At 41.8% G+C, this 12,027-nt stretch overlaps 1 protein-coding gene across 1 annotated transcript in view; it reads right to left on the reverse strand.

The window, feature by feature from the left end:
• Positions 1-1,154: 1,154 nt before the first annotated feature.
• The window catches only part of E2F7 (E2F transcription factor 7), a 59,461-nt gene continuing 48,588 nt past the window's right edge, over positions 1,155-12,027 (reverse strand). The window contains exons 8-12 of the mRNA XM_006876517.1: positions 11,560-11,632; positions 9,361-9,871; positions 7,235-7,493; positions 4,273-4,697; positions 1,155-1,325 (exon numbers count right to left, since the gene is read on the reverse strand). Of these exons, the coding sequence (XP_006876579.1) occupies positions 1,155-1,325; positions 4,273-4,697; positions 7,235-7,493; positions 9,361-9,871; positions 11,560-11,632 (1,439 nt within the window). The remainder of the gene's footprint in view (positions 1,326-4,272; positions 4,698-7,234; positions 7,494-9,360; positions 9,872-11,559; positions 11,633-12,027) is intronic.

Raw genomic sequence — 12,027 nt, forward strand, 5'->3', positions numbered from 1 at the left:
TGTAATTCTGGTTTGAGTACGTGGATACTGAATAAAACAGGCCCAGTTCTCCTCTTACCCTTCCAAATATTTAAAAAAAAAAAAAAAATCAGTGAAAGAATTACCTATTGCCTTATATAAATTTCTACACCGTTACTCTTCTTTCAAATCCTCCCCAAAGATCCCATCCAGATCCCAATATTTCATAGAATCACTTTATACCACCCTGATTTATTCTATAAACAGTAATTGTTTAAAGACATCCGTACCCAACTACTCTAAAAGTTAACATTTAAATAAAAAAACACAGGGGCATTTAGTGGAGAAAACTGTTGCTAGGAGGAAATTTTACACAGGAAGAGTAGAACCTCATTGTTCACATGGTTACTTGAGAAGCGGCAATTGGGCCGCTGGAGTTCATCTAAGTTCTCAAGTCCACAGTCAGGGTTAGCACAGTTCATTTAGAGCAAAGTGTGTCATTCTTCACAGTGATTTTGGTCTTGATATTTTGCCACGTATATATATTTATCCACATTATTATTAGGATGTAGAATAAGTGCAGGGCAAATTTCAGGGGGAAAAAAGTATACACATTCAAGTCGTCATACCCTGAAAAGAATTCTGTTCTGCTGTAGTTGTAAACTTTTTGCACTAAATCCCATTTCAGGAAGAAAATAAATAATACCATAGGACTCACAACTGAAGATGGCTTCACTGATGAAGCCTAAAGAAGCAGTAGCTTTTTTAAACTGCAGAAAAGGAGTATTTTTCACCACAGATTTACTCAGGGCAAGTGGAATACATGTCAAGACTGCTTGCCCTAGTTAAGTGCTAGACAGCCCCCTCCCCCATTTTAGGAACACCATAGGGCTCCAGTAGCCTGTTCAGATCTACTTACAGCAGTAAGATGCTTCTGGAACCCAAACCACAAGTCAATCAATGCTTTCACTGTGACATCAACCAGAGTCTGAACCAAATTGGTATTAAATGCACGATTAATAACAATTACTTTCAGGAAAATAGATGATGCATGATGAGGAGTTCACAGAACCAGCGGATGGAGACAGAGGAAGGAGGCACAGGCTGACGACTGGTGGTCTACAGCTGCTTCCTGCTCAGCCTTAGCACATCACCTGTAACCCAAGGGCATTCACCCCACCCAGCCAAGTGGTGGGTTAGTCAGCCCCGCCGCTGGGGATCTCTAGTCTTCTCTGGGCTGAGATGGTATTTCGTGACTGATGCCTCTCTCTTTTCCTAGTAACAGGGTCTCCGAGGCTGCCAGGTGTCTTGAAAAATGTTTCACGATGTGTGCGTCGGATGCTCTTGGGAGTCACTGGGGCTGGTGACTACAGAGAGAGTGATATCAGAACATCAGATAAACCATGGCCAAGTTGAACTATTCTCAACCTGATCTGGACTCCCTTTCTTGATGGGAGCCTTCCTGACTCTTATAGAGGTATTCCACCTCTTTACTTCTCTGTCACACGCATTCCACAGATCTCCTGCACACACTTGTCACCATTGGAAATGGACGAGCTTTTCTTTATTTTGTGTGCAGAAAGGCAGTCTAGCACAGAGGTTACAAGTGTGGTTTCTGGAGCAACAGCCTGGGCTTTGCCATAACTAGATGTGTGACCTCGGGAAAATTGTTTAACCAATCTGCTCCTTACGTTTCTTCACCTGTAAAACGGGCACGATAAAAGCACCACCTTCACAGCACTGTCAGAATTAAGTGAGATGATACTTGTAAAGCGTTTTAGAGCATGTGGATACAAGTCAGGGTGATAATTTCAAGGTCAGCAGTTTGAAACTACTAGCTGTTCCACGGCAGAAAGATGAGGCTTTCTGTTCCCATAAAAATTTACAGCCTTGAAAACCAGAAGGCACAGCACGACCACCATCACCAGGGAGAAAGATGAGCTTTTTCCTCCTGTACAGATTTACAGCCTTGGAAACTCAATTCAGGGTTGCTATGAGACAAATCGGGCTGCGAACCTTAAGGTCAGTGGTTCGAAACTACCAGCTACTCCGCGGGAGAAAGATGAGGCTTTCTACTCCTGAAAAGATTTACACCCTCGGAAACCCTATACAGGGTCGCTATGGGTCGGAACCGACTCGACGGCACATAACAACAACAACAACAAATGAGATGGAAGCAACTCGACAGCACTTAATAGGCAAGTAGTGTTTTTAATGTCAACTCTGTTTATATGATTTTATTTGTCTTCTTTACGTGCCCTCAAAGGGCAGGGACCATCCCCTATTTATTGTTATATCCTTATTGCCTACATCAATGATCAAAAAGTAAATGTTTAAAACCCAACATGATTATTTCAATGTTGAACAAACTTCTGAGCTTCTGAGTAAGTGTCTAAGATAGTTCTGACTACCACATAACACTTTTTTTCTATAAAAGCCATCACTTCGAACATGCTGAATTCATAATAGAAACTTAACTACTTGATTGAACTACAAAATGGAGTTTGGTGGAACTAATACAGTGCTAATAGTTTCATACCGATTATGTGTACATACATTTTTAAACACATCTTATGTAAATATATATATTCACTGCTTCACTCTAAACAGTTCATCTTCAGAAGTCACTGATTTGAAAATTATTTGATTTAGTCTGAAGACCTTTAAATACCTCGATTGATTCTATAACTGTATAATAAAAAATGTGGGCTGGTTCGAGCCCTGGTGGTGTTGTAGGATAAGCACTGGACTGCTAAGCACAAAGTCAGTAATTCAAACCCAGCAGCTGCTCTGTAGGAGACAGAGGAAGCTGTCTGCTCCTGTACAACTTGACAGTCTCAGAAACTCTATACAGGTTAGTTAGGAGTCGACATTGACTCAGTGGGACTGGGCTTGGTTTTCTGGTTTTGACCTAATGAAATGAAAGCTTGGAGAAACTTCTGAATACTCAGAACCCATCAGAAATCCACCTGAGGAATTCATGAGATTGCTAGACCTTGCAGACAGATTGTTGAAACCAGCAGGACTCGGAAATTGAAATAAGAATACAGCTTTTGAGTTGTGGTGTTGGATGAGAATATTGAAAGTGCCATGGGCAGCCAAAAGAACCAACAGATCTGTTTTGAAAGAAGTGCAGCCAGAGTGCTCCTTGGAGGCCAGGATGGCCAAACTTCATCTCTCATACTTGGGACATATTGGTAAGGTGGAAGGTCAGAGAAAAAGAGGAAGACCCCCAGCGAGATGGATTGGCTAAGTGGCAGCACTGATGGGCTCAAGTGTGACAGTACATTGATTGTGAGGTTGGCCCAAGACCAGACAGTGTTTCATTCTGTTGTGCATAAGATCACTTTGAGTTGGTGCTGACTCGATGGCACCTAACAACAACAATCATTAAGACCATGGGCAAGCCATTTTGGCTTCTCTGGGTAGGAGGGAAAATGGGATATGCCATAGAGTTGTATTGTATATGAGGAACAGGAACTGGAGAAGAGGCTTTTTGGAGACAAGAATAAAAACCATTAGTGGCGGACCATGTGGCATATTTGCACGTGTCTACTGGGCTGGGTGCCCGATTTTGTAAAATCAAGTAAAGAAAACCTCCCTCTCACTACAAAAAAAAAAAAAAAAAATCCACCTGAGCCACAGCTATGATGTTAAGTGCTATCAAGTTGGTTCTGACTCATAGGGACCATATATAGGGTTTCCAAGGAGTAGCTGTGGGGTTTAAACCACTGACCTTGTGTTAGCAGTCCAGTATGCCTATAATACATCCCCTCAAATTCTAAGAAACAGAATGACTATATTAAAAATTGTTTTCCTTAAAGCATAGGATGTCCCGCTATGTCACAGTGTTTTATAAAATAAGGCTAACTCTGGGTCTGCAACGAAGGTCAGGTACGGGCTGACCTAGAACCTCTGTTCTATAATTATAACTCACTAAGCACAGATCTGTGTTAGAATAAGTGCAGCCAGAGTGCTCCTTGGAGGCCAGGATGGCCAAACGTCTTCGTCTCTCATACTTTGGACATATTGTCAGGAGGGACCAGTCACTGGAGAAGGATATCATGTTTGGTAAGGTGGAGGGTCAGAGAAAAAGAGGAAGATCCCCAAGTGGCAGCATCAATGGGCTCAAGTGTGGTAATAATAGTGAGGTTGGCCCAGGATCAGACAGTGTTTCGTTCTACTATGCATAGGGTTGCTATGAGTCAGCACCGACTCGATGGCACCTAACAACAACAAGTACAGGTATACCCCATTCATCACACGGTAACGCAGCCTTCTTGTGCCAAACTGAAATGAACATTGAGGGCTCACCTGTTGTAACGTCACTGTTGGGGCTGGATGCCCCACGTAAATTGGTGATTCCGGTTGTATGGCACCGTAGCACTGTGATACTTCTGGACTGGGGTTCAGGGAGGGCTGACCCTGAAGCAGAGGGTCTGCGGGGGGGAATGTTGATGGCTTTGGATTAACCATGGTTGTAGGACTGATGAGAAAATGAGCTGTTGTCGATCCAAAGCCAGGAAGGCCGAAATTCAGGGGTCCTGTGTTTGGGATCGTGCCAGGAGCAGAGGACCCTGGCCCTGGCACTGCAGGTGAATAGAGGACTGGAAAAGGGCCTAGGGTTGAAGACGGCAGGACCATGCACGGAACACTGAGGGGTGGCAGCTGACCTGATGACGGCCCCACAGCATGAGGGGTCTGAGTGCTGGGTAAGAGCACATTGAAACCATTTAATCCTGCAACAAGAAGCAGAGTGAGGTGAAAAATCACACAAGGAAGAGAGCACTTTCAATCAGTCTACAGTAAATAATAACTGATGAAAACTCCCTTGGCCTGACCATGTTAGATGGCCTTGGCTTTGCCCTGCTTTCCCACACCTCTCATTCACAGCACTGGTCAGAATTCCACTGGAACCTGGGTCAGAATTTGGTCAGTGGCTGTCTCCTAAGAGGTTTTCTTTTACTGTAAAATATATGAAAGGACTCCAAAAGATTTCATGGGAAAATTACATTTTTACATGAAGCTCCTCATATATAACAAAATATCTGTCACTTTTACCTTTACAATTTGGGTGACATTAACTATGAACACCACACTGTATGACCATTACCACTATCGGTTTCCAAATATCTTCCTTAACTTACACAGAAACTCAGTACCCTATAAGTAACACTTTCCCATTTCTCCCTCTCACGAGCTCTTGTCTAATGAACTCTGCTCTCTATGCATCAGCCTGTTCTAGACAGTTCACATAGGTGCAATCATGCAATTATTTGTTCAGTTGGTCTGATTTATGTCACTTAGCATAATGTTCTGAAGGTTCATCCATGATGTAGCATGCATCAGGATTAATTTCTCTTCATGGATGAATAACATTCATCCATAAATACATTTATAAAAAATAAAATGCTCTATCACATTTTATTTATCCATTCATCTCTTGATGGGTACTTAAGTTGTTTCCATGTTTTGCCAATTGTGGACAATTGTACTATAAATGCTGTAGTACAAGTATCTGAGATTGTCAGGGGTCTTGAGCGCCACTGAACTGCAATTAAGGAGCACAGTGAATACACATGAGAAAAATGATACCTTTTTTACTAACTTCTAATTGAAAATTCCTACTTCCCTCAATTATGATTACAAGCAATGAATCTGAATAGTATTTAAAGCACCTGACTTTGTCACAAGTAAAAAGCACAGATATGTTTATATTACATTATGGCTACTGCAGATTTAATATACTTAATATTAAGTTCATTATACTTTTAACATTGTACTAATATTTAAGTTCATTGTACTTTTACAACGATAGTATTAGATCTGCTGCCAGATCCTCATTACCACAAAGAATTTTGAAAGCATTTAATAATTATATTTCACTATGGTTTGTTATTAAGTCAGTTCCAACTCAGCAACACTGTATAGAGTTGCAAAGTGAACGGTATGAGAAGCGAATGGTGGGTTTGAACCACTGACCTTGTGATTAGCAGTCCAGTGCTTATCCTACAGCCCCATACCAGGACTCCTCAATATAGTTTAATTCATTTATAACCCTATATGCAATTATTAACATTTTGAAAAGGAATAAGCAGGATTCACCCAACTACGTATGGGTATATGGCACAGAAAAAGTTAAAGATCTCTGTGCTGGGCTGTAACTTTCATTTGGCAGAAGTAAGTCTGTTTTTAGTTCATCCGTGTATTCCCGATGTTGAGTATAATGCTTAAACAGTTAAACATATTTGCTAAAAGGATAAAGAATATTTCCTAGATAAGTAAATAATAACAAATACCCAACCTGGCCTGGAAAAGATGCTTAAATCAACAAGAAATTGACCACTATGTATCTTGGTGTCGAGAGCAGCTTCATGGACATTCTGCATGTCTTGTCAAATGACTATTATATTTTAGCTTTAATTCAAAACAATAAAAGCTAAAATGTATTTAGTACTTACTAAGTTCCAGGCACTCTTCTAAGTGCTTTAAACATATTATCCTAATTTTAGTTTAATTTTCAAAGCAACTCTAAGAAGCAGATGACTATTATCCCTATTTTAACTGATGAGGATGGCTGAATGGTTTGCCTTAAGTTCATGAAGATAATAAGTGGTTTCTAAACCTCCAGCCCTCTTACTTCTGAGTTGATACTTGACCACAACAATATACTCAGAACTTGATTCTCAAGGGATCAAAACACTCCTTACACACATGGCCAATAGGGTTAGGTTATTATAAAGAACTAGTGTCTGGCTCAGTGGAGTTAAAAAGTTACTGTTTGAACTGATTAGGCTTTTCTTACTTTATCATACAAGTTTAATACTTTTTTTTTTAAGTTTAAGGAGCTCTGGTAACGTAGTGGTTATGAATCGGGCTGTGAACCTTAAGGTCAGCAGTTCGAAACTACCAGTTGCTCCGCGGGAGAAAGATGAGGCTTTCTGCTCCCGTAAAGATTTACAGCCTCGGAAACGCTGTGCAGGGTCACTATGAGTCGGAATCAACTCCAAGGCACATAACAACAACATACTTTTTTTAATGACCTGTCCAATAATGTTCCAATTTGGCCTGACTTTGGTGACGACAGGAACAGCCTCCACTCACATTTTGTAGACAGAGAAAACAAGAGGCTATGAGAAAAATGACCCAGAGGTCATTGGCAGCTGCTCGTCAGTGAACCACATGGGTCAGGTGACAAGATGCAAATTTAAAAATCCAATTTATGATCCCAAGTACCAAACCAGGGACTCTGGGACAAGAGGATAGATACACTTACCAGCTGGAGAATGCACATAAAGATACTGCAACAAAGGGGGCTCTTTGGTGCATTCGTTTTCTTTTGAAGGCTTTTCGATCTCTATATTTCTTGAAGAAGGATCTCCCCACTCAGGAGAAACAAAGCAGTTTGCTGTAGCCTTTCCTGAAACCTCCACTGCAGTAGGCAGCTGACCATTCACATGGATGACTTCGAGGGGCGTGGACTCCATGTGACTGACAGCCTGAGAGGAGGCGATGTCTGTGAGATCTGAGGGTTCCTATTGGTACAACCAAACCAGAACCAGAAAAGCAAGTGAAACTCAGGCAGTAAATCTTAACAGCTTTCTCAGAATAGTAAAACCATAAACAAAAAGGTAAAGCTTAGCTGTGCGCCTTGCTGATTTGTGCATGTCAGTGGTTTTAGTAATATTTATAGGCACACTCTGAAAACAAACGCCAAGTCATGGGGATGTGTATACTTGGATTCCTACATATAAAATGATGGCGATTTAAATAATGGAAAACTGGCTATAATGTTACAAAATGTGTTTAAAAACACATTTTTAAAAATTGTGGTGAATACATATAGACTCCTGGTGTGGCACTGTAGGATCAGTACTGAACCGAAAACCACAAGGCTGGCAGATCAAACCCACCAGCTGCCCCTCAGACACCCGATACAGGATTTTCTATGAGTCGAAACCAACTTGACAGCAGTTGACAACAACATATACATATATACTTCAACAATTCTTACACATACACTTCAGTGACGCGGATTACCTTCATCATAATGTGCAAGGATCATTGCTATGGTTTCCACCACCCTTAACAGAGTTCAGTCCTCCCCTTCCTCCACACGCCAAGCAATGACTCCTTTCTTTTCCCCCTCCCACTAATGTTAACCACTAATAGACTTGGGTCTCTATACACTGACTACTGTAGACGTTTTGTATAAGCAGGAAGACTGTGAAACAGATTTTTGAACTGATGATTCATAAAGGGTGTTGATGATATTCACGTAGGGGCCTTATTGAACTGGTAGCAGAATGGTTAAAGTACTCAGCTACTTACTGAAAGGTCTGTGGCTTGAAACCACCAGCCCCACCATGGGAAAAAAGACCTGGTGATCTGTCTCCCGTAAAGACTGTTGTTGTTGTTCTGTGGTGTTGAGTCGGTTCCGACCCATAGTGACCCTGTACAGGGTTTCTGAGGCTGTAAATCATCACGGGAGCAGAAAGTCTCATCTTTCTCCCATGGAGTGGCTGGTAGTTTTGAACAGCTGACCTTGTGGTTCGCAGCCCAATTTATAACCACTACGTTACCAGAGCTCCTTTTACAGCTTAGAAAATCCTATGGGGCCGTTTTCTCTGCCTTACAGGGTCGTTTTACGTTAGAATTGACTTGAGGCACACAACAACATAGAATTGCAGGGCTGGCCCAAATCAGAGCTGGTTGAGTGAAATCGGTCTACATTTCTCACTTCTATTCTGCAACTTGAGGCTAGACACAGAATTGGAAACAGTCATTCTGGCCAGAATGGAGAAAGGAGCAGAGAAAGGTTCTTAATAAATGGAATGATTTCCATCAAGTATGCCTAACTGACCTCCAGCTTGCTGTCAGGACACTGCTTCTGCTTTCTGAGAGCTTCCCTGGTCATATCTCATTACCCTCGGAAAGGCTACTAAGCAGGAGATGTAGAGAGCTCATGCTTCTTTTCTGCTCATTTTGTAGCTAAGGAGACAGAGTCACTGGGCAGTGATGAGAACTGACCACGCAAAGGCAGTGAAAGCTGGGCAGTACCCAAATTCCTGACTGAAACTCAGCTGCATCCCGGATAAAGGTGATTTCAGTGATCCCAACTTGTGTGAAAAAGTTAAATAAGTAAACATGCCAACACTGATCGCCTCTATGTGGTAGCATTATGAGTATCTTTTTTGTCATATAAAGAGTGACTTGTTTAAAATTCATTTACTTTTCTTATAGTATTATTATGGCAAGGTTTTTTTTGGAAAAACACCAGTCTGGTGGTAGGATACAAGTGACACATGAATATTCACACATGGCAGACTCAGCTTATTGTATCTGTGTCTTCTTAGGAAGTTAGTGGGAGGCCACCAGACACAGCCTCCTGGATGCCCTTACCTTGCGCACGACAAGGGATAGGGGGCCGTCTTCGTACTCCATACTTTGTCTTTTCACAGCCGGCTCTTCCTCCCCATGAGGCTTCCTCTCCTCACTGACACGCTTGTGAGCAGAAGGCACAAATGACAGCTCTGCTGCTGCGACTTCTGCGCTTCTGCTGTCCCTCTCTGAGCCTGATCCAGGAGGCAGACCCTCTGGAAGGTTCCCATACAGCATGAAGAGGGACGTGGAGGGCACGTACACCAAGGGCTGACCAGCAAGCACAGCTGGTTTCAGATTTTCCACATCAGAGGCTGCAAGAGTGTGCGTGACACACACTTGTCCATTCAGATCATTCTGTGTGGAGAGTGTCTGTGTGTCCGTTTGAGGAACAGAAAATACTTGTTGGGCTAAGGGACTAGCAGAGTATTCGGAGTCAACTGGAAGGACAGGGAAAGGAGGAACAGGGTCCAAGCTGTTTGATGGAGGTACCACTGTCTTACTGGCAAAGTTATTGGCAAAGGTTCTGCTCCTGTAATGTGAAGAAAAATAATGAGTACCACTGCGTGACCACATTCTACCAACTCCTGCGCCTTTGGTTTTCTAGAGAGACCCACACTGAGAAGCTGCTGCTCACGCTAATCTTAAAATGCACTCTCTGAGGTATTTTCCTATCAGGTAACCCCACACGCACATAGCCGAGGATAACCTGGGAGGATTTTTAAGGCTTGGGTGGGAAGAGCTTTTGTGTAATTTCAGAGGCTTTCTACTCCCTAAACCCTACACAGAGTCACTATGAGATGGAAACAACTTGACAGCACTAACAATTAGTACCCACCACTCTTCCAACTCTGTCGGGGTCCTGGTATGGCGCGGTGTGTTAATGCGCTGGATTGCAAAGTTGGCTTGAAATGCAAGGCTGGCAGTTCAAGCTCAGCAACTGCTCCTTGAAACCCTATACACAGTTGCCATGGGTCAAAACCAACTCAACGGCACTTAACAACAACAACTCTTCTGTTAGTTTGTGGTACTTGGTGGCTGTATGTTGTGCTAATGCTGGAAGAAAAGCCACTGGAATTTCAAACACCAGCATGGTCACTCATGATGGAAAGGTTTCAGCATGCTTCCAGACAAAGTCAGACTAAGGAAGGTCTACTGAGGTACTGATGAAAACCTTATGGGTCACAACAAAATAAGGTCTGATTTGCTGACTCTGAACATATAATCCAGAGTGGAAGACATCATGTGTGGTGAAGAAGAGGACCGGCAAGGGTGGTGAGATGATAGCTCTAATGACGGACCCAAAAATGCTGGCAAATGGGAGGGTGGTGCAAAGTTCTGTTCTGTCAGATAGAAGCTCACCACGAGCGGGAGTCTATCTATGTGTTATTAGCATAATACTGTAAAACTTTTATACTGGGGGAACAGTGGCTTAGTGCTTGGATGCTGAGCAAAAGGTTGGCAGTTCAACTCCACCAGCTTCTATATATACTCACAGCCTTGGAAACCCTATGGGAAGTTCTATTTTGTCCTGCACGATCACTAAGAATAGGAATTGACTCAATGGCAATGAATACAGGCATTACGATAGTAGTTACTTTGATATCTTCCCAGTTTACTAGTGAGGAAAACCAAAGAACAGAGGTTAGGCCTAAGGCCAGCTATCTATGAAGTGGTGCAGTTAGGCCTCCCACTAGGTCCATGACAGGGCAAAGATCATGTTCTCAGTCAGATGGTCTGGATTTGAATCCAGATCTATCGTTTAGTGGCAGTACAAATTTGGGCAAATTATTTAATCCTTCTGGCTTTCAGTTCCCTCTTCGTAAAATGAGGATAATAGTGCCAGCCTCAAAGGATTGTTTTTATAATTAGATGAGTTAATATATATAAAACTCTTGGAACAGTGCATAGTTAGACATGACAATGATGAAATGATCCTTGGGACCATCTTGCATTATTTCTCAGTGCTACAATATTTAGTGAACTTGTCTTTTTTTCAGTGTATTTATTTATTTTTTTGCTCCCTATCATACCTTAGATAATAAATATTTCCTATTTTTTTGTGTGTGTCTCTGATCTACTTATATACAGTGCTGGGCACAAAGGGGAAGCATATTAACATCTTCATAAAAAAAATGACTGCCAAACACACAAGAGTACTAAACAACTATGTTTTGTTGGATGCCAATTCTATACTCTGAGTTTTTAAAGACTACTTACTGTGTATTTTCTTCTATTTGCTGTCGGTACACAGCTGCCAGACTTCCAATTTCTAAGGAGTAGCCACCTGATCCTGAAAAGGAAAACAGAAGCTGAACAAATACAGCAAGAGACTTATAAACACCAATTAATTATATACAGTGGAATTAATTATTGACAGCTAGCTCAGGGATTCCAGGATGATCTCAAATCCTGTTCTGGTTCTTAGAACAAAACTAATTTTAAGAAGCAAGCTCTTAATGGTGAATTCAGGTCTAAACAAGAATTAGTAAGCACACATACACACACACACTGAGACAGAGAAAAAGAGAAGAAAATAAAGTTTTTAAGTCTGACAAATTTGTAAGGCTCATCAAACAGGTCAACATGGTGGATCAGCTGACCTGTAAGACTGAACAGGATCAATTTCAGACATGGGGACCACATTCATAATACACTGTGAACTCAGCATTCCCTCTATCCCCAATA

Source organism: Chrysochloris asiatica, unplaced genomic scaffold, assembly GCF_000296735.1.
Source record: "Chrysochloris asiatica unplaced genomic scaffold, ChrAsi1.0 scaffold00387, whole genome shotgun sequence".
NCBI classification, from domain to species: domain Eukaryota; kingdom Metazoa; phylum Chordata; class Mammalia; order Afrosoricida; family Chrysochloridae; genus Chrysochloris; species Chrysochloris asiatica.